This window comes from Strix uralensis, chromosome 4 (assembly GCF_047716275.1).
Source record: "Strix uralensis isolate ZFMK-TIS-50842 chromosome 4, bStrUra1, whole genome shotgun sequence".
Taxonomy (NCBI): Eukaryota; Metazoa; Chordata; class Aves; order Strigiformes; family Strigidae; genus Strix; species Strix uralensis.
Genome location: NC_133975.1, coordinates 83,991,448 through 84,011,760, shown reverse-complemented (window position 1 = coordinate 84,011,760; position 20,313 = coordinate 83,991,448). Strand labels below are relative to the sequence as shown.

The window sequence follows — 20,313 nt, the reverse complement described above, 5'->3', positions numbered from 1 at the left end:
TGGGAATTATTAGCCAACAGAGCTATTGTCTCCTGTTGAAAACAGCGTGCGGGTTTCTTAATTCAGATTTATGAATGTATGGCTTAGCCTGCAGTGGTTTTGGTGGTCATTTATTGCACCAGAGCTGCTTTGACAAAGTGAGTTAAGAAGCTTTAACACCCGGTATCAGGGTGCCCACTGGGCGCTGCTGGCCACACACATGTCCTTGCCTCACTGCTCTATGCACAAGGCATTGCCTGTGCTGCAAGGAGCACAGAGAGGCAGAGCGATGCTGAGGGCCACCACAAAGGCTGGCAAAAGCCAGTGTCACTGGATAACCCCACCGCCATGGGGCCTTTGGGACAGCAGGCGCTTTTGAGACTGTTGGGGACTGCAAGTGACTCTTCACTTTGTGCCCCCCAGGAGCTGCCAAGATGCAAACAGCCCTCGTGTGCCTGTGTCTGTGCCTGCTCAGCACAGCCCTCTCGACACCCGTGAGTATGGCTCTCCCCAGCTTTCCAGCACACCGCCAGAAGCATGGGGTATGCCACCCAGCACGCCCTGGCGTGCTTTCAGCAGCAGAAAAACATGGGTTGTACTTGCATATAGCACCTCTGGGGCTTGGGGTGCTTTTGAGGTGCTGGTGCAGAGGTGAACCCAGCAGGAAAAATATATATTAGCAGTGAAGGCGCCTGAGCTTGTCCCTTTAATTTTAGGGCATTGTGCAAGGGCTGGTCTGGGTCCCTGTAACTCTTCCCCTTGATTTCTGCGGATTTGGGATCTGCCCAGAGTTTTTGGCCTGGGAACAGCCCGAGTGGAGCCTTACCCACGTGGGTAACAAGGGTCAGAGGGATGCCTGCAATCATCTCCCAGCTCTCCTCATGGGAAATTCGGACAGATATAACTGAAACAAAGGGCAAACTAAGATAAATACAATAGCAGCCGGTTTTGTCCTGAATAACTGTTGCCCAGCATACAAAATACACAGCTATAGTGAAAGTCTGCGCCTAACAAAGGCTGGCTTTTCTGGAAGGATGAGAAGGAGGGAAACCACATCTTCCCTGAGGGCTGGGCCCCGGCTGTGTGTCCTTTATCTCCCGGGGCAAGCTTGCACAACTGAGTCTGTCACAAGGCAGCACCAGGAAGGCAATAAAACAGAGCAGATTTGCTTTTCAGATGGGGGCATGGAAGAGAGCTGGTTAACCCTCTGCTGCATAACTGGGGCTGTAATCTAGCGTTTGACATTGTTCACAAACAACGGAATAAGCTGGCAATATTTAATACTCTGGGGTGTGTTTCTGTCCCTTTCAGCTGGGCTTGGGGTGCTTCAGTGGCTGATTTTGCTCAGACCAGAGGGAGCTCCCCTCCATGGGACCACCTCCTGCTCTGGCATGTAGATAATGCCCCGAAATGGGTTGGTGGGGCTCAAAGGATGCTCCCACCTCCAGGTACGCCATCCCTGAGGGATGCACTGGCCACTACATCCCGAAAGATGCCAGAATAATCAGGGGAAGCCAGGAGCTTGCAAGTACATACAGAAACCTGGCTGTGAGGGTGCAGGCGTTGCTGCTCAGTTGCCCAGTGAACGCTGGGAATCACCACCAGTTAACCAGCTCCAGGCTCCCAGTGCAGTCAGATCCCAGCTGTAAAATAGGAGCATTGTGGTGTGAGCAGTGGTGCCGTGTATTAAAACTGCTCTGCAATAAAAATACTCCACAGCAGAATCCAGTAAAAAGGGTATTTGGAGACCAACAATATCCTCTTAAAAGTAGCGTGCGGTGCAAGCATGATGTAGCAGAATTTGCAAAACTTTTCAGACCCTGGAAATGAGTTTTTGACCTTTCCTATTATTGCTTGCTTTAAGCTGGCTTCTCCAGGTAGTGCCCGGGAATTTACTGGCTTATCAACACAGTTTTCCCACCCTTCCCTGGACACCGTGACGTTCCCCGTCATGCCACGGTGTAACTCTTCCCCTTGATTTATGTGGATTTGGGATCTGCCCAGAGCTTTTGGCCTGGGAACAGCCCGAGCGGAGCCACAGGAAGGGAGGTGCGGGGAGGATGCTCGCCTTACCCACGTGGGTAACAGGGGTCGGAGGGACGCCTGCAATCATCTCCCAGCTCTCCTCATGGGAAATTCCAACAGATGTAACTGAAACAAAGGGCAAACTAAGATAAATATCATTTTTGTCCTGCATAGTTATTGCCCAGCATACTGAATCATGCTGGGCAGGGCGGGCGGCTGACAGCAGGTGCTGGCAGCTGCCTGGACATCGGGCAGCATTTGACATGTCAGCTCTCACTTGTGTTTTACTGCCCTCAGGTGCCACCACCACTGCCTGGGAGAGCTGCCGGGAACTGTGTGGGACAGCACCGGGTACGTCCGCCCTGCCCCATTCGGACTCTGTGCGGTGCCCTGCACCGGGGGCACAGGGAGAAAAAGCTGCTTTTGGAGAAGAGCCCAGTGAGCTGTGGAAAAAGAGACTGGCAGTCCCCTTGCATCTGAGCAACCCTTACAAAGAGTAGGGGAGGGGAAAGGTGTGAGGTGCTCAGGGGAGGGAAGTGCTTCCACCCATAGGCTGCTCCTCTGCCTGTGCCCAGCCCCAGACCACAAATGCTTGGTGTACCCACAGGTAAGGTGGTAAATGTTCCAGGCCCAGCTGCTACGGGGTCTTTTCAAAGTGTATTGGTGTAAAATACATCAGCAGCAAATTTCAGATGAGTAGTGTGGAAGTAAATGCCTGGTTCTGCCTATTGGAAGCCAGGTGCTGTCCTCCCAGTGCTTCATCACCCTCAGTCCCATCGCCCATGTCTGATGGGACCACCAACGAAGTTGTTTATTCAAGCCATAAGCTACCTTGCAAAACAAAACCCCACAGCTCCTGAAAGCAAGCAAAGGCAGAAAGTGAGCCCAAGGGAAAACCAAACCCCAGAGCCCAGGAGGTGAGCATATGCATCCTGCCCAGGTCCCTGCCCGTGCTGGTGGCCAGGAGGTGGTGACACGTACTACCCTCCCTGGGGCCCCGGTGGATGATGGTGGGACCCTCCTGCGGTGTCAGGCACAGCAAGGGAAGCTCCTGTTGTTGCAATTAATAAGAAAATTGTGGGTTTTGGTTATTTTCTTCCCCAACAGATACTGCTGAAAGGCTGCAATACCAAGCATGGCTTCTATGTTTTCAAATATGTCTACTCGTTTTCAACGCGGAGGAACCAGACGCAGATAAAGGTAAGGAGGGGGCCAGGCAGGACCTTGGCTACAGCACCCCATGCTGCTGGCAGGCGCTGGGGCTGGCCTTGACCTCTGCCTCGTGTGTACCACACAGAAGGAAGAGGCTGACAGCCAGACCACTGTCTCTGGCCACCGGCTGGGTGAGGACAATGCCAGGCAGGGGCCAACGGAGGACGGTGACAATGGCAGCGCCGATGCAATGGAGAACAGGACCATCCTCAAGCCCGAAAACCGCAGCGCCCCAGGCATCGGTGGGGGTGCTCACATTCCTCGCCTGGGCACTGGCACGCGAGCGCGCGGTGGTGTCGGCGTTGTGGTTCCCACCCCGGCCAGCGCAGAGGGCAGCGGTGACCTGGATTTGGTGGTTGAAGTCAATGGTGGTGTTTCCATTCTCCCCCAGGGTGGACGCCCTGGCGAGGCCATGGCAGGGAATAGGTCCGGTGTCAGGAGTGATGACAGGGATGATGGTGCCCCTGGGGGGGTTCCAGTGGAGGGGGCCATGACAGCTGGGAGGGAGAGGGACCCCACCACCGCAGGGGCTGGGGACGAGGGCAGCGGCGAGGCCACCATCCCTGGTCAAGGGCAGGAGGGTGTTATGTGGGGCACAGGGACAGGAGGTGCCACTCTCGCCTCTGTCAGTGAGAAGATGGAGGATGTCCAAGTTGATGCCAAAGGTGTGGATGAATATGCTTACATCCCCGACTCAGGCAGTGTCACTGTCACCCATGGGAAGGTGGGCAGCACCAGCTTCACCCAAATCTCTCCGGACAAAGATGATGAAGTTAACATCTTCATTGGGAGGGCCAACATTCATGTGGGGGAGCAAGAAACCACCCAGGCTGGTGCCACTGTTGGCAGTGAGGATGACAGCATCCTCACGGTGGGAACCAGCAGCCCCCTGCCCAGGCTGGGTGTCACTGCAGCACACAATGGCAATGATGATGATGGCATCCTTGCTGGCAGGCAGCCTGAAGGACTGGCCACCGCAGCCACCCTGAGCCGTGGGGACAGCATCACCAGCAGCCCTGGGGTTGGCCGTCCCACAGGAGATGATGAGGATGGTGCCACCACCATTGGTGATGGAGAAGGACTGGTGGCCCCCGGCCCCTGGAGGGTCACTGGTGGTGACATTACTGTCCCCACGGGGGCTGGCATCCGTGGGAACAGTGATGATGAGGCAAGAGGTGAGGGGCAGAGGTTTGAGGGGAGGCCCGGCAGCCTGGCTGTCACCACCCCCAGCCAGGGGGCTGACAAGGAGGTTGCGCCTGCTCTCCCAGGTGGGGGGGTCAGCATTCACCTGGGCACCACTGTGGCCTCCCCCGGGGTGAGTGAGGGGGACTGCACCACAGCCCTGGAGACAACTGGTGGCCGGAAGGCAGGCAAGAGTGTTGTGGCAGGGAGAGGGGGGAGTGGGGAAGTGGGGCCAGCCACCCCTCAGCCCCACAGGGAGGGACAGCCCAGGGTGGGGGCAAGGGTCCGGCCGGGAGGAGCAGGGCTGGACAAGACATTCAGAACAGACAAAGCGCCGTCCCCACATGGGAAAGCCAGCAACCGGGCATCAAGCAGGGCTCAGGCAAGGGCTGGTGGCCACGGTGGCAATGCCGGGGTCAAGTCGCATGCCACTGAAGCAGTGGGCAGCCCTTCTCCACAGGCAGGGCAAACTGGGGGCAGCGTGGCCATGGGCAAAGGCCAGGAGCGAGGGCAAGGTAGCAAGGCCAGGGTAGCGGCGGTGGGGACCAGGGGTGGCCACCTCCCTGGGCACCATGGCAGGAGGCCAGGGGCTGGAGCGCCAGGGGCATTTGCAGCACTGGGCCACAGCAGGCAGGTGGACCAGGTGAAGCGTGCCGACGAGCTCCATGTCCGTGAGCGGGCCTTTTACGCCCTTGGCAGGGCAGGGGGTGGCCCACATGGCTCCTACACTGGTCTCGGGAGCGCAGACAGCAGCAGCCAGTCCTCTGAGGGGGAGCGGGGCAGCCGCAGTGACAGTCGACAGATGGGACAGCAGCCCTCGGAGTGGGGAGCCCCAGGGCACCCCCACAGCCGCTGGAGCCGGCAGGCCCTCTGAGAGGCTGCCGGTATCCACCCCAGTGGGCTCCAGTGGTGGAGTTGGGGGGTCCCACATGTCGTTCCTCCCCCAGTATCCCTGCTACAGGCGTTGCTCTTGCCTGGGTGAGGGGCACCCTGCACATTGCTGGGGGTCATGCGGTGCTTCGCAGCCCAGTACCCAAAAATCACTGGTTCGTGCAACCCTGCTGTTAATTTGAGGGGGGCTGCATCTGGCACTGCGATGGCAATGCATGGGTTTGCTGTGCTAGACAGCTACGTAACAGCAGTCGTGCTACACGGCATAGGGTAGCGTTGTTCGTGCACTGATGCGAAGCAAGTCAATAAACGGTGAGAAAAAGCCTCTGTCCTTGCCGTTTCACTTCCAGCGTAATGCAGAAATAAAGGCATTTCTGTACCTAAGGCTCTACTAACTTTGACGTTTGCAGCGGGACTTCAGGCAGCTGCTTTGCCATGAGCAGTGTGCTGTGGGGGGGCTGGTCCCTGGGCACGGGGTGTTTTCTGGTCCCAGCGCAATCCTGGCACAGCCATCACCTCTGATTGGCTGCAATTTGGCCACCTGGCCCTGCACATCCCTCCCTTGGGGTATCAAACCCCACCAGTTCCTGTCCAGGGCCACCCACCTCCCCAGGAAGTTTGTCATTGCTGGGGAGCCCCACAGAGCATCACTCGCCTGGGCTCGTCTGCCTCCCGCAGAGAGAAAACCCCAGCACGTTGCCGGGGCACTTGTTGGCCACGCTGGACTTCCAACAGCACCATAACGCCCTGGCCATGCCGCCACCTTTCCCACTGCTGGCCTCCGCACATGAGCTTCGACGCGCTGGAGCCGTGCTGCCAGCGGTGCCCGGAGTTAATCACTGTTTATGCAATTGCAGGTTGCTTTTTCTGTCCAAGAAGCTGCTAAAACGGGCGTCCTGAAGCAAACGGCACAGCGGGAGTGGCGTCGAGCCTCGCGGGGAGGGGTGACACCCTCAGCATGCACAGGAGGGGACTCCCAGGCAGGGAGATGGGGTGGGAGAAGCTACGAAGTCAGTGACGTACCCGCAGCGCGTCTGCTCCCCTGCCCTCTGCAGGGAAGGCGTAGGTCCTGTTGCGGACCACTGAAGTCAGTGTGAAGTCAGTTCTTAGGGATGGTGCATGGACGATTGATGCTGGAACCACCAGGACAAGGATAACACTGAGTATCTCATTGGTGCGATCAGTAGCACCACCTGTCAGGGCTCTGCCTCGCTAGAGCTTGTGCTCTCCAGCTGAAAGAATCAAAAATCGTGTATGCCCACTACGTCCCACACCAGAGCATCGGGCCCCTGGTGCCAGCACTGTGGGACACGGAGGTTTAAGCAGCCTCGGGCAGGGGTTTGCCTGCACCTTCCCAGGCATGGACAGCTGTCCCATCCTGCTCAGATGAGGGACACAAGTGACTCAGATTTGTAAATCCCCAATGGAGCAGGCAACGGTGAGACAAGTCTCAAAGTCCAAACATTTATTAACTTCCCACAATGTGCTAATTGGACACACGATAATTGGCTGAGTATATAACGAGTTGTGGCAAGCAATACAGTATGCCTTGCATTGCTTAATGGTAGTGAAGGAAAAGGGGAAAAAGGAAAGGAGGGAGATGGAGGGAATAGAGGAATAGAGATCACCGGTCTGGGTTCCTGCGTCGATCCTGCCAGCGAGGGTTCCAGGAGGCAGCCGTCTTCTTCGCTTCACTGCACTCTCCAAACCACCCCTCCTCCTTGCCCCCCTCAAATTATACCCACTTTCCTTGGGTCTGTCCCCTGGGTCGTATCCCATGGATGGGGAGGGGTAAGGTGTTTCATGAGATGATGTAATTAGCATGATCTTGTTAATCTTCGTTAGCATATTGAGGGTGTGAACTTTAACATGCATTTCATGGATAATGAAGCGAAGGGCATTCACCGGACAGATGCTCCTTGGAACTTGACCAGGTGCCCCAGAGCAGAGCCATCCTGTCTCCACAGGGCTATCCCCTCCAGCCGCATCCTCTGTTATTGGGGCAGCCTCATCAGCTTTGACCTCCACACCATCCACCCTGTGACTATAGAATCACAGAATCATTCAGGTTGGAAAAGACCCTTGGGATCATCGAGTCCATCAGCCCTACTCTACAAAGTTCTCCCCTACACCAATCCCCCAACATCTCATCCAAACAACCCTTAAACACATCCAGGGATGGTGACTCCACCCCCTCCCTGGGCAGCCTATTCCACTGTCTGACCACTCTTTCTGGGAAACATTTTTTCCCTAATGTCCAGTCTGAACCTCCCCTGTTGCAGTTTAAAGCCATTCCCTCTTGTTCTGTCACTAATCACCTGTGAGAAGAGACCAGCACCAACCTCTCTACAATGTCCTTCCAGGGAGCTGTAGAGAGTGATGAGGTCTCCCCTCAGCCTTCTTCTCCTCACACTAAACAGTCCCAGCTCCCTCAATCTCTCCTCACAGGATTTGTTCTCCAGGCCCTTCCCCAGCTTCGTTGCCCTCCTCTGCACTCGCTCCAGTGCCTCGAGATCTCTCTTGTATTGAGGTGCCCAAAACTGGACACAATACTCCAGGTGTGGCCTCACCAGTGCAGAGCACAGGGGGACTATCACCTCCCTACTTCTGCTGGTCACACTATTTCTGATACAAGCCAGGATGCCGTTGGCTTTCTTGGCCACCTTGGCACACTGCCGGCTCATGTTCAGCTGCTTGTCAATTAGAACCCCCAGATCCTTTTCTTCCACACAGCTCCAGCCACACCTCCCCAAGCCTGTAGCCATGCAGGGGGTTGTTGTGGCCCAAGTGCAGGACCCGGCACTTGGCCTTGCTGAAGCTCATCCCGTTGACGTTGGCCCACTGATCCAATCTATCCAAGTCTCTCTGTAGTGCCTCCCTATCCTCGTGCAGATCGACACTCCCGCTTAACTTGGTGTCATCTGCGAACTTACTGATGATACACTCTGTGTCCTTATCAAGATCATCAATAAAGATGTTGAACAGAAATGGTCCCAACACCGAGCCCTGAGGAACACCACTTGTGACCGGCTGCCAGCTGGATTTATCTCCACTGACCACCACTCTCTGGGACCGTCCATCCAGCCAGTGCTTGACCCAGCAGACCGTTCGCTCATCCAGTCAATGGGCAGCCAGTTTTTCTATGAGAATCCTGTGGGGAACTGTGTTGAATGCTTTTCGAAAATCCAGGTAGACAATATCCACAGCCTTTCCCTCATCCAATAGTCGGGTCATCTTGTCATAGAAGGAGATAGTTTCGTTACTTGTGAATGTCTGAGACATTCCTTAGCTCGGAGGGCCTCCAGTCCTCCTGCTAACTTTTATCTCTTTCTCAGGCTGTTTTTCTCAGTCTGTGTTTCTCGCTGGCCTGTTTTTCACCTCTCACAACAGCATCCACAAAACCCCCAAAGGCTCAGGGACCTCCTGTGCTGCCCCACCCAGCTCACAGCAAAAGGGGCCGTGGGGCTGCTGGCAGCCTGGGCTGTGTGATCTGTCCCGGAATTGCCACACCCCAAGTCTGATGGAGCAGGGCGATGTTCCAAGGAGCTCAGGATAGGCATACGCTGTTACCTGGGAAATGAAGAGGGTAGTTTTGGGGTCTCACCACTGGCAGGGCTGGGAATGGTGGGTTTTCAGCCCCATGAGGACCCCAGCGTGGTGCGCAGACACTTCCAGCCCCAGTCCTGGCCTCAGCCTTGTCCACACCATGAAGCAACATCCATAAGCAAGGCCTGGGCACCATCTAGTGGAATAAGAAGCTTTTTGCTGGGAATGTTTTGTGCCTGTTGAATGATGCCCAGCTCTGCCTGGTGCTGGCAAGAGCACTGCTGACCTCTTGCCCCTCTGCTGCCCTGAGGTCCTGGGGACCCCTGCCTAAGGTCAGGTATAGAACTGGTTAGTTCAGGTATAAATGGCATACCTTTATAAAACAGTACTACCTCCTTGCACAGCTGCTGTTAAAGCACCTGGAATTTTCATGTGGTGACTCTGGCTCTACATCCTGGGGCACCCAGCATTTTGGGATGCTCACCCCCAGCCTTCTCTTCACCACCATCGAGGTGCCTGGTTACGGTCTTCCAAAATTCACTTGGCAAATAGCACAAGCAGCCACTGAACAGACAAACTGCCAGTTTCCCAAGGAAAGGGTTTTCCTGGAGTATCGAAGCAAAGCAGGGAGCTGGTTTTTCCTTGCAGTGAAGCCTGGGCTGATGAGCGCTGGCAGGGTGGGAGCTGGCAGGGTGGCTTGCTGCCACCTCTTGTGCCCCAACACCCACAGCAAGCTTTACATCCAGGCTAGAAGTGGCCACCAGGTCTGGGACATGTTCCTCTGTGGCTCTTTGGTCTTTGGCTCTGGTGAGCTGTGTATTTTTGGGAAGACTTTAATTTAGACCTTTAATATATATGTGTCCAGTTTTGGGCACCTCAATACAAGAGAGATCTCGAGGTGCTGGAGCGAGTGCAGAGGAGGGAAATGAAGCTGGGGAAGGGCCTGGAGAACAAATCCTGTGAGGAGAGATTGAAGGAGCTGGGACTGTTTAGTGTGAGGAGGAGAAGGCTGAGGGGAGACCTCATCACTCTCTACAGCTCCCTGGAAGGACATTGTAGAGAGGTTGGTGCTGGTCTCTTCTCACAGGTGATTAGTGACAGAACAAGAGGGAATGGCTTTAAACTGCAACAGGGGAGGTTCAGACTGGACATTAGGGAAAAATGTTTCCCAGAAAAAGAGTGGTCAGACAGTGGAATAGGCTGCCCAGGGAGGGGGTGGAGTCACCATCCCTGGATGTGTTTAAGGGTCGTTTGGATGAGATGTTGGGGGATGTGGTGTAGGGGAGAACTTTGTAGAGTAGGGCTGATGGTTGGACTCGATGATCCCAAGGGTCTTTTCCAACCTGAATGATTCTGTGATTCTGTGATTTACTTCCTGTTCCCACGTGTTGTTTTTTTACTGAAGGGCAGCAGTGATTTATCAACAGGTGTTTCTTCATGTGGGGACAGTAGAGGCTGTTGCTGAAGTGCTTTAGGGTCGCTCATCCCACCCTGTAAGGGAGTGAACTCAAGTGAAGCGTGATATCTACACTAGAGTACTTTCTGGGGGTACAGAAGCAGAAAGAAATTGTTCCTAAAAATCCCAGCTTCCCTTACAAATACTAATTATGGGGATGTGGTCAGGCAAGTATGGATGGTTGTTTATTCAGGTAAATGTCACACTTAGAGGAGCAACATCTGCTATTGTGGGCTATCACTGATTTCTAGAGCCTAAAAGCCCTCACATGTGAGGTGCAGAGGGTTTTCTGTGGCAGTGGAAACCCCTCAGATTCTGCAAAAGTGGATTTCTGTTAATGTTGCTTTTGCACATGGGCCAGTGCATGCAGCAGTACTGGAAAAAGCTGGTGCTGGGTGAAAAAGGGGTCAGCTCCCCCCTGAGTCAAGTGAGCCAGATGAGAGTGAGCTGTGACCCCTAACTGGGGATTGCCACAGCAGACCAGCTGGGCAAGGCTCCTTTCCCCAAAGCACGCCTAGCTGCAAAGTTTTTTTCACGCTGTGAGCTGCTTCTTGTCCGAGACACTGGTACCAGCCCCTTTGCAAACCCAAGCCTAGCTCTGCCCAGGGAACTGCGGGTGCCAAGGACCCTGGGGTGAGCATCACATGCTCCCAGAATTGGGGCTGCCAGCACTGTAGCAACACCAGCAGGGAGGTGTGAGCGGGGCTGAGTCTTCCTGGGTTTGCTGAGCGGAGAGGAAGCAAGGCCCAGCCTGCCCCGCCTTGCCTTTCCTGAGCTCTTCTGCCTAGGACTGGCTTTTACCTGGGCAGGTCGGGGACTGGGAACCTGGCTGACTTTGCTGTAAAGAGGGAACACAGAACAACAATAAAAACACTAAACCTTTGCTACATGTCTTAAAAATGGTTCTCTTTGTAATTATTCTTTGTAGCTTTATGCCTTGTGGCTGCATCAGGCTTTATATGATGCAGCGAGCTGTATGCTGCAGCTTGAGCTTGGGTGCCTGCGGGCTTGCAGGCACCTTGCAGATATCCTCGGCTCCCAGGGCATGCTGAGTGAATTACCTTACCTTGCTGTCCCGGTCTGTAACTGGTCTCAGTCACCTCCCAGTGCTTTGTTAATCTGGTGGTGACCATGCTGTCACCTAGGTACTTAGGAACCTGTTGCCCTGGAGCCGTAGGTCTAGAGGAATTTGAGCCGTTGGACAAATAGTGGGGTTTTGGGGCTTTGGAAAATGGTTATTAATATTCAGCTTGTTTCAGCTCCTAGAGGATACAGAAGCATTTTTATAAAGGGAAGGGCTTTTACCTGCCTTGTGTTATGACTTGTATAGCCCTGCTGAAGTGAGAATTAAACCATGTCTTCTCTTGGGGGAAAAACTGTTTTTTCCCTAATAAGGTGGGTGTGGAAAATTCAGGTGGGCAGAAATTTCCCTAATAAGGTGGGTGTGGAAAATAAGGTGGGCAGAAAAATTCAGCTTTTTGTGTAAAAAGCTAGCAGAGGCTTTGATATGCACCTCCAGGTACTGATATCAAGTTTCCCAATATTTAGTGGAAATTCCCATTTTTGGGGCATTTTTTCCACCACTTTCCTCCCCTTGCTAGTGCTCACAATCCTTGGACCAGTCCACTTCAAAACTTGGAAATACTCCCGTAGATTTCAGGGTGTGCTGACCCAGCTCAGTGAAGGGCTGTACTTGTGGACTGGGGTATGCAGGGTGGCTGTGTGAAGCTGCAGAGTCTGGAAACACTGGAAAGGTGTTTTCTTCTGTGGTGATAATTGAGGTCCCCCAGGTGGGATGATGGGTGTGCTCTCTGGGAGGAAAGCCACAGCACAGGGGCAGAAAATCTGCTGTTGTCTTGGTTATTTTAGAGCTCACATCAGCTGTGGACAAGCCCTCCCATGCACACCGGCATTTCACCTCTTGGTAGATGTGCTGGAGAAGCCTGCTGTCCGCAGGTCCTGCATGCACAGCTGCTTTACACCCCCCCTCCCACCAAAAACCTGATCCAAGGACAATTTCTGGGCATGGAAAGTACACGTTTAAGGAAACCTGGAGGGATGGCAGTCCTACTTGGCTTACTTTGTAAATAAACATTGGGGGTATGTAATGCGATAGCATGTATACTTGGCTCCTGCTGGGCTGTTTCTCTATAACGTGTTGTTTTGGTGTGTGTTCTGGATCAGAAATCTGTAGGCTTGTTTTTGTACCAGCGACTCAACCGCTAAACTGCTTAACCTTCTCCACAGTCAGCGCCTCGGAAAAGCCAAACGCGAGCAACTCAGACTGTACGAAAACATGAGCTGCAGACTGGCCCAAAAGCCAAAAGAAAGCTGTAATTTACTGGAAGGGAAGGTCCTCTTCAAATTTACAGAAAAGAGAATATATAGAAATCTATCAAAAGCATGTAATGATTGTCTGGCAGGGACCAGGGGATGCTGCTGCGGGAAGCGATGATGTGGACCAGCCATCACATGTTAAACACAGTTTGTTTTGGTCAGGTCATGATCCCACATCCTTGCTAAGGAGCATGTCTTCCTACTACTAAAACTGCAGAGATGCAGTTAGAAAGGCAAAAGCTCAGCTTGAATTAAAATTGGCCAGAGATGTCAAAAACTACAAGAAATGGTTCTTCAGGTATGTAAACAACAAGCAGAAACAGAAGGAAAATATCAGCCCACTGTTCAACAGGAGGGCTGAATTAGTCACCAACAACGCTGAAAAGACAGAAGTTCTCAACACTTTCTTCACCTCTGCGTTTACCAGCACTGTTTGCTCCAGGCCTTGGGAACAAAAATCCAGGTTGATGCAAACACAGACACACCATCAGTGATGGAGGAGTTGGTATGTGAACTATTACAGGAGCTTGACTCTACAAATTGATGGGCTCTGACAATATCTACCTGAGGGTGTTAAGAGAGCTGGCTGACATCATTGCAAGGCTGCTTTCCATCATCTTTGAGAAGTTATGGAGATCAGGGGACATCCCAGAAGACTGGAAGAAGGCTAATGTCACCCCATCTACAAGAAGGGCTTAAAGGAGGATCCAGGAAATTACAGGCCCATCAGTCTTATTTCAGTCCCTGGGAGAGTTATGGAAGGAACCCTCCTGGGGGCTGCTGTGAGTCAAATGAAGCCCGTGATTGGGAAAAGCCAGCACGGATTCACCAAGGGCAAATCATACCTGACAAACCTGATCACTTCTATGACAAAGTAACCTGCTTGGTTGATGTGGGCAAGCGGTGGACATTGTCTACCTGGATTTCTCCAAGGCTTTTGATACGGTTCCCCAGAGCCTCCTCCTAGAGAAACTGGTGTGTTATGGTCTGGACAAGGGGTCTGTGTGGTGGGCGGGGAACTAGCTGCCAGGCCCCACCCAGAGGGTGGTGGGAAATGGCTCCTTTTCAAACTGGCAACGTGTCACAAGTGGGGTCCCCCAGGGATCGATATTGGGCCCAACGTTGTTTAATCCCTCCATAAGTGATCTGGATGATGGGATCAAGTGTTCCCTGATGAAGTCTGCTGATGATACCAAACTGAGTGGGGAGGCGGGCACTTCCGAAGGGAGAGCCACCCTGCAGGAAGACCTGGATAGTCTGGAAGAGTGGGCTGACAAGAACCTTATGAAGTACAACAAAGACAAATGTAAGGTCTTGCACCTAGGAAAGCATAATCTGGGAGTGCAGCACAGGCTGGGATCTACCTGGCTGGGGAACAGCTCTGTGGAAAGGGACCTGGGGGGACAAGAAGCTCAACATGAGTGAACAGTGACCTGCTGCAGCAAAGAAAGCCAAGGGGATGCTGGGTTGCATATCAAGAAGGGCATCCCCAGCAGAGATAAAGAAGGCGTTATCCCACTCAGCGCTCGTCACGCTACACCTGGAATCCTGTGTTCAGTTTTGGTCCCTGCTACACAAAACAGCTGTGGCCAGGCTGGAGAGGGTCCAGAGAAGGGCCACAAAGATGACCACAGGACCGGGCAGCCTGCCAGGTGAGGAGAGGCTGAGAGAACTGGGTTTGTTCAGCCTGGAGAAAAGAAGGCTTGGAGCAGACCTCATCACCACGTTCCATTATTTAAAGAGTGGCTACAAAGAAGAGGGAGACTCCCTTTTTTACAAGGAGTCACTTGGAAAGGACAAGGGGTGGTGGGTCAAGTTACTCCTGGGAACATTCCAACTGGATACAAGAGGAAAATTTTTCACAATGAGCCATTGGAATAATCTCCCCAGGGAAGTGGTGGATTCCCCAACATTGGGCACTTTTGAGATTCGGCTGGACAGGGTGCTGGGCCATCTGGTCTAGATGGTGCTTTTGCCAAGAAAGGTTGGACCAGATGATCCTTGAGGTCCCCTCCAACCTGGTATTCTAGGGTTCTATTATATTTCTGTTGGCTGCCTTACCCCACCTGTAGCCAAGGACAGAGCCATGGACAGAGGAGTTAGTGTCGTTGACTGCAACATACTGCATTGACATGTCTGCAGCCACTGATTCCTGCATTGAACACCTGACTTCTGTCTGAGCTGTAAAGCATGCTTTAGGACTATATATATGTTTTTTAGTTGCAATGTTAACTCTTGAAGGCCAAAGATTTAGCAGTGCAAGGAAGCACTGTAAAAAGCATCTTGCTCATCTGAAAGTGAATCACAGAATCATCTCGGTTGGAAAAGACCTTGGAGATCATCTAGTCCAAACATTAACCTAACACTGACAATTCCCAACTACACCATATCCCTCAGCACTGTGAAGAGGGGGTTGAATCTGTAGGGCTAGAAATAGAGGCTTGGCTGGAAAAGGGAGGCTTGTGCTCAAGCAGGATCAGTCATGTAGCTGAGGAACACACTGGCTTTTGACTCTTCCCTGTTTATTTTCTATTAAAGCAGCTGAATGTAATGGCAGCACTGCTGGGTCCTGAGCAAAGCAGGGCTGGGTTGCCTCCCTGCAGGCAGGCGAGGGCAGCTGGTGGTACCCAGGAGGGCTGGCAGGAAGTCTCATGTCCCCAAGAGCCCATGAAGAAATGAGGTGACACTCCAGCACAGGGTGGGGGGTGGTGGCATGTGTGGAAAATGCCTTGGGAGAAATTGGGTAAAATAGTTGCTGTTGGCAGTGTGTTTGAGTGGAGTCCTACTGACAGTGCACACTGTATGTGCCAGTGATAGCAGGGCCACTTTTAGGTAAGCTATAGAAATTCAGAGCCCTGTGTGAACACCAAAATTTGTGCCACAAACAGTGGTTAAGTTTACACTCTACATTTTTTATGTAGATCACACCAAGCTCTGACTCAGAGCTTGCAAGTTGATTCTCTGAGGATAATATACAATTAAGTGATCGGGCTCATGAAAGCAATGCTGATGCAGGAGTATAGATGCTGGCAGACCTGCCCCAGGAGGGACCATTGCCACAGGCTTGGGCAGAAGGCTGTGTACTGCTGGTGAGGACAGGGTGGCTCAGGGCTGTGGTCTTTTCCTTTACTTTAGCACTGCTTCTGACTAAACAGCTCTGCCTTTTGGAGCGGATTTCTCTTTCTCATTTTGATTTTCCTTCCCCCTTTCCAGCTCAGTTTCTTCAGCTACCTGTGCTTCAAGCCTGCCAGACTTCTGACTCTTCCCCTCTATTTCCATTTTTCGCCTTAGGCCTTTTTTCCACTCCTGTTTCTCCAGCCTTGCTTTTTCCTCTGTGCATTTCCACCCTGGTGTTTCATTTCTCCCTGCTCTGCCCTCTGTCAGTGCTTGCCTTCTCTGCTCTATCCTGAATAAACTGGTGCTGGCTTCTTGCTCCAACTTCCAAAAATCCCCAACCAAACGGAGGTCAAGGGATTCCTTCATGAAATCCCTTAGATATCAGTTTTCTGGAATAGTGCCCTGGTTATTCAGTGTATCTGGTTCTGCTGTGCTTCCAAGCTCCATTTTCTGCTTTTTGAAATGAACCAAACAGGAGTGAAAGGAAGATGCTGTGGGGGACACACAAGAGACCCAGCACTGCCGTGGCTCAGCAGACTTCCTCAGAGTCTCATCTGCTGCCCAGAAAATCTTTGCCTTTACTCCTGTTTATTGTTGATGCACCTGAATCCAGATCATTAATGCAAAGGAATGTCAAATGGTCACCTGTAAAAAAAGGAAATAACTGTTATACTGGCGATGAGAGAAGTCTGATGTTGAAGACCCGTAGGTTAGTTTGCACAGATCCCATCTCCACGTAGCAGGAGCCTTGTGCTGCAGATAACCGGGAACCTCTCAGGCTGGGTTTCCCTGGAGGGGTTCCCTGGGTTTCACAGACAGCTCCTGCGCACAGAGGTTAAGGTATGAGGAATGTAAATCACTAACAGGCTGGTATGTTGACCTCCAAGCTAGTTGCCCGAAACAAAGTTGCTCAAGGTGGGTCACAAACTGCAGATGATTTTGCCACCTCATTTGGAGCCAGTGACTGCCCCACTGCCTCTGGACTTGCGTGGGTTTCCTTTGGTCACTGGAAACCAGCTCTGATGAATGCCTGGGAGCAAGATGGGGTTTGCTGTGCAAGAACTGGGGGAGAGCTGCTGCTCTCAGCACTCCCCAGCAATGAGTAAGTCATCCTGAAAATAGGTGGCAGGAAACTTTGCCTTTCTCCTGGGGAAAAAGTGATCTCTGTACACCCAGGTGCCCTCTCCCTTGTCACCAGCCATGGCTGTGGTGGGTACCAAATGCATTTAAGGTGAGATGCTGTGACACACGAGGTCTAACGTGCTCTCACCCTCTCCCAGATCCCTGCTCAGGAGGATGTCTCCACTCCCTGTTGCCACTCCGCACAGTCCCTCTCTGTGTAAACCCTGGATGCTTCCCCCGCCCCCATGTTGTCCTGCCTGCCCTTACCCGTGTGCCTTACAAAAGGGGCTTTTGTGGAGGTGTGCTTGAGGGTGGTAGTTAATTTTTAGCTTCCTGTTCGCTGAGCCAGGAGTAAGATTTTAACAGGGACTGTGCTAGACCAGACCTGTTTTGCTATTGCTTAACTAGTGCTGCCTGGCTCTGGGCCACTTAAAACAAAAAGCCAGACCCCAGAAAAGAGCAGAGCATGGCTACAGTCACTGGAAAACCAAAACAGGCCCTTTCTCCATGCGGCTCAAACACTGCCCAGGCCTGGGGTTTCAGAGCTAGAGAAACCTCCCCCATAGTTGGTAGGTGGAGGCGTTTGTTTGGGGTGGGGGCTTGTGTTTCTCCACGCAGGGATGTGGAGGGGAACTGGGGGGCATCCGTGTCATCTGACAAAGTTTTGCGGTGAGGGAGAAGCTTTCTTCCTCTCTGCTGCAACCCACGGCCACAGCATCCGCTTCTCGGGTGGGTATGATGACCCCAGGGACTGAGTTCTGTGGGCAGGCACTGCCCTGGGTTGTGCTGTCTGGGCAGTCTGCTCTGGCACACCTCAAGAGAGGGGAAGGTACTAGCTGGGTTTGGCAGCCCCAGGCTATGCACCACGCTTCATTCCTGAAAGTCCTGTTCATTTAAAGGCATGAATGCAGTCTGAGAGTTCATGACTAACTAGAAAATGAGATTAAGTTAACAAGGTATGCATTAGGACACCAGTGAAATTAAATCTCTCCATTTTTAATGACAGCAATAAAATACTCCTGCCTCACGGTACAAAAGCCTCACCCGCAACTGGTGTTAGCCTCAGTTTCTCTCCTGTTCATGTGGCATGCCCTTTTTACCCCCTGCTTCTTGCAGAAACCATAAAGGAATTTGTTAGCAGCATTGGTAGCAAAGTGCTAGTATAATTCAATTCTGTTCATATACAAGTACCTACTGATAGCTACTTGTGTTTTCCTAACACTGCTGGATATTCAGTGTTTGTGTGCTTGAGAGAGACTTTTACTTGGGGTCGTTCTTCTCTTGTAATGTCATGCTGTCATTAAAGACCCCCCAGGAAGGCAAAGCTTGTACTGGAGAGATGCTCACACCAGCCACACAACATCTTCCTCTTTCTTTCAAGAGAGTAAAGCACTGCTCAGCCTGGAGCCTGCTCTCATTAGTGTGAGCAAGGAAGAGCTTTAATCCCCTTTGCTGCCGGGATTGACACACCTTGCTGATGTGAAAGACAAAGCATGATTCATAAGCCACCAGCCTGGCACTGGAAGGCTGCTGGAAAATCCCAGTTTAAAAGCCTTACATGTTACTGAAACAAAGCAGTCTGTCACATCTCTGGAGCTGCTCAGAATTGATTTGTATTTCTTTGTGATTTTTATACACAAAAGAGCAGTTGAGACCTCAGCTCCTCCTGACAGTCAGGTTTTTTTCTCCAAGGTCTGAGAGATGCATACCTGCAGAGCCTGCAGATGGGGGTCACATGCAAGCATTGCTCCTCATGTGCTGGGCACAAGGCAGAACCCTTCCGGTGGCAAACGCACGCAATGGTTGGCTTAAACCACCTCCCCACGAGTTGGCTGGCTCCTTGATTTACCTGACAAAATTTCTGTGCCTTTCCCTCCTTCTTTTTCCTTAAGAAGCCTCCAAGCCTTTTTGTACACCCTGACAGGCCACGGGGAGACACGCTTGGGCTCGTGACCCTGTGGCAATCGCAGAGATCACCATCAGTGTTGGATGAATGGTAAATCCATGCTGTGCCCCACCCTCCTTGGACCTGTTTGACTGTGCTATCTCTTTGGCCAGGTAAGAACCAGCCAGGCCACCGTGGCCCTGGGTGTTACGGGTGCATCCTTTGCTGTCAGCACCCTGCATGAGTCAGTGCAAAATGCAGCAGGACCTTGAAGCCTTGCTGAGTAATGGAGCTGGTTTAGGATTTAATGCCTTGTGCGTGTGGCTAAGGAAGGAAGTGACTTATGTGCTTGTGACTGGATTTTCCTTGCAGGTTTTTGCTGGCAGGCAAGAGTGAAATGTGTCTGATGCCTCAGGCTGCACTCAGCTCCATGGCACTTGCCCAGCCATAGGCAGCCAGAGTTGGGGTGGGCAGGAGGGCACTGCTCACAGCAGCACCCTGATGGTGTTTCGGGAGGGTAGGGGCGTGCATTGACTGCGGAGAGAAACAGGCTCAGCTTCTCTGTCCTTGACATCTGCCCTCAACGCAAGGCTAGACCTGTCACAGGCTCCACAAACAGCGTAGAAAAGTAATAAAAAGTAAATGCTTGCTGGAAGTGTCAGGTCTCTGGGAAAACCCTTGCTGAGCCATAGCTGTCAATGTTGTGTTATGACGGAGTAAGTTGCCAGACCTAATGGGCCAAAACATTGTAAAACACATGTGAGGGGACACCCTTCAGATTCCTGGCTTTCAGTAGGAATTTGATTCAAAAAGCTCTTCAGGCTTTGTCCAGTGGCCTTTGTGCAACTACCTAGAAATCAAAATATTTAGTCTTTCCACCTTCCTTTCTTCCCTTCCCAGGCCCTGACAGCGCAAAGGGATGGCCAGACAGGCTCTGCAGAGAGAGGAGAGGGCCACAGCAGTGCACTCCCGCGTTCCAGTGCCAGGGGAGAGCAGCTCTCAGGCAAACGGGTATTGCTCCCATGTGGTCTCTGCCAGACCAGCCTTGTTCCACTTCACCTGGGCTACGTACAATGCAAGGAGTTTGCTTGTGTGACGTTGCCTGCTTTTGCCCAGTGGTTTACTCAGCCATGCCACTTCTGCTGCAGTGTCTTTTCTTACGGATGGAGGCCAGAGTATTCTAAATTCCTGCAGTGCTTAAGAAAATAAGATAGGAAGCAGCTGATTTTTTTTTTTTAAGGTACATTGGCCCAGAAAGATTTCTAGTAATGACCATTCAGCCCAGATCTGAACAAGTTCAGAAGTGTGTTATACCTACTTATACTAGTAAGGCTTTCCACTGACATTTTTGTTTAATGATTGACCTTGTTTGGAGAGCAGGGGAAAGTAAACCATTTGTTATTTCAGTCCTCTATTTCCGTCTCGGATTATACGTTTTGCATGTGGGGACACGTTGCAGGGAATTACCCATCTGGGTAAAATGACCTCCAGCCAGAAGGTGCCTTACCACTGCTTTCCTAGGCTGCAACTGTGCAGCCACATTGTGCTGCGCTCCTCTTCT

At 52.3% G+C, this 20,313-nt stretch overlaps 1 protein-coding gene across 1 annotated transcript; it reads left to right on the top strand.

The window, feature by feature from the left end:
* Positions 1–413: 413 nt before the first annotated feature.
* MEPE (matrix extracellular phosphoglycoprotein) lies at positions 414–5,272 on the top strand. The gene is made up of 4 exons (XM_074864957.1): positions 414–473; positions 2,302–2,355; positions 3,112–3,204; positions 3,302–5,272. The coding sequence occupies exons 1-4, from the start codon at positions 414–416 to the stop codon at positions 5,270–5,272; spliced, it is 2,178 nt and encodes a 725-aa protein (XP_074721058.1).
* Positions 5,273–20,313: the final 15,041 nt, after the last annotated feature.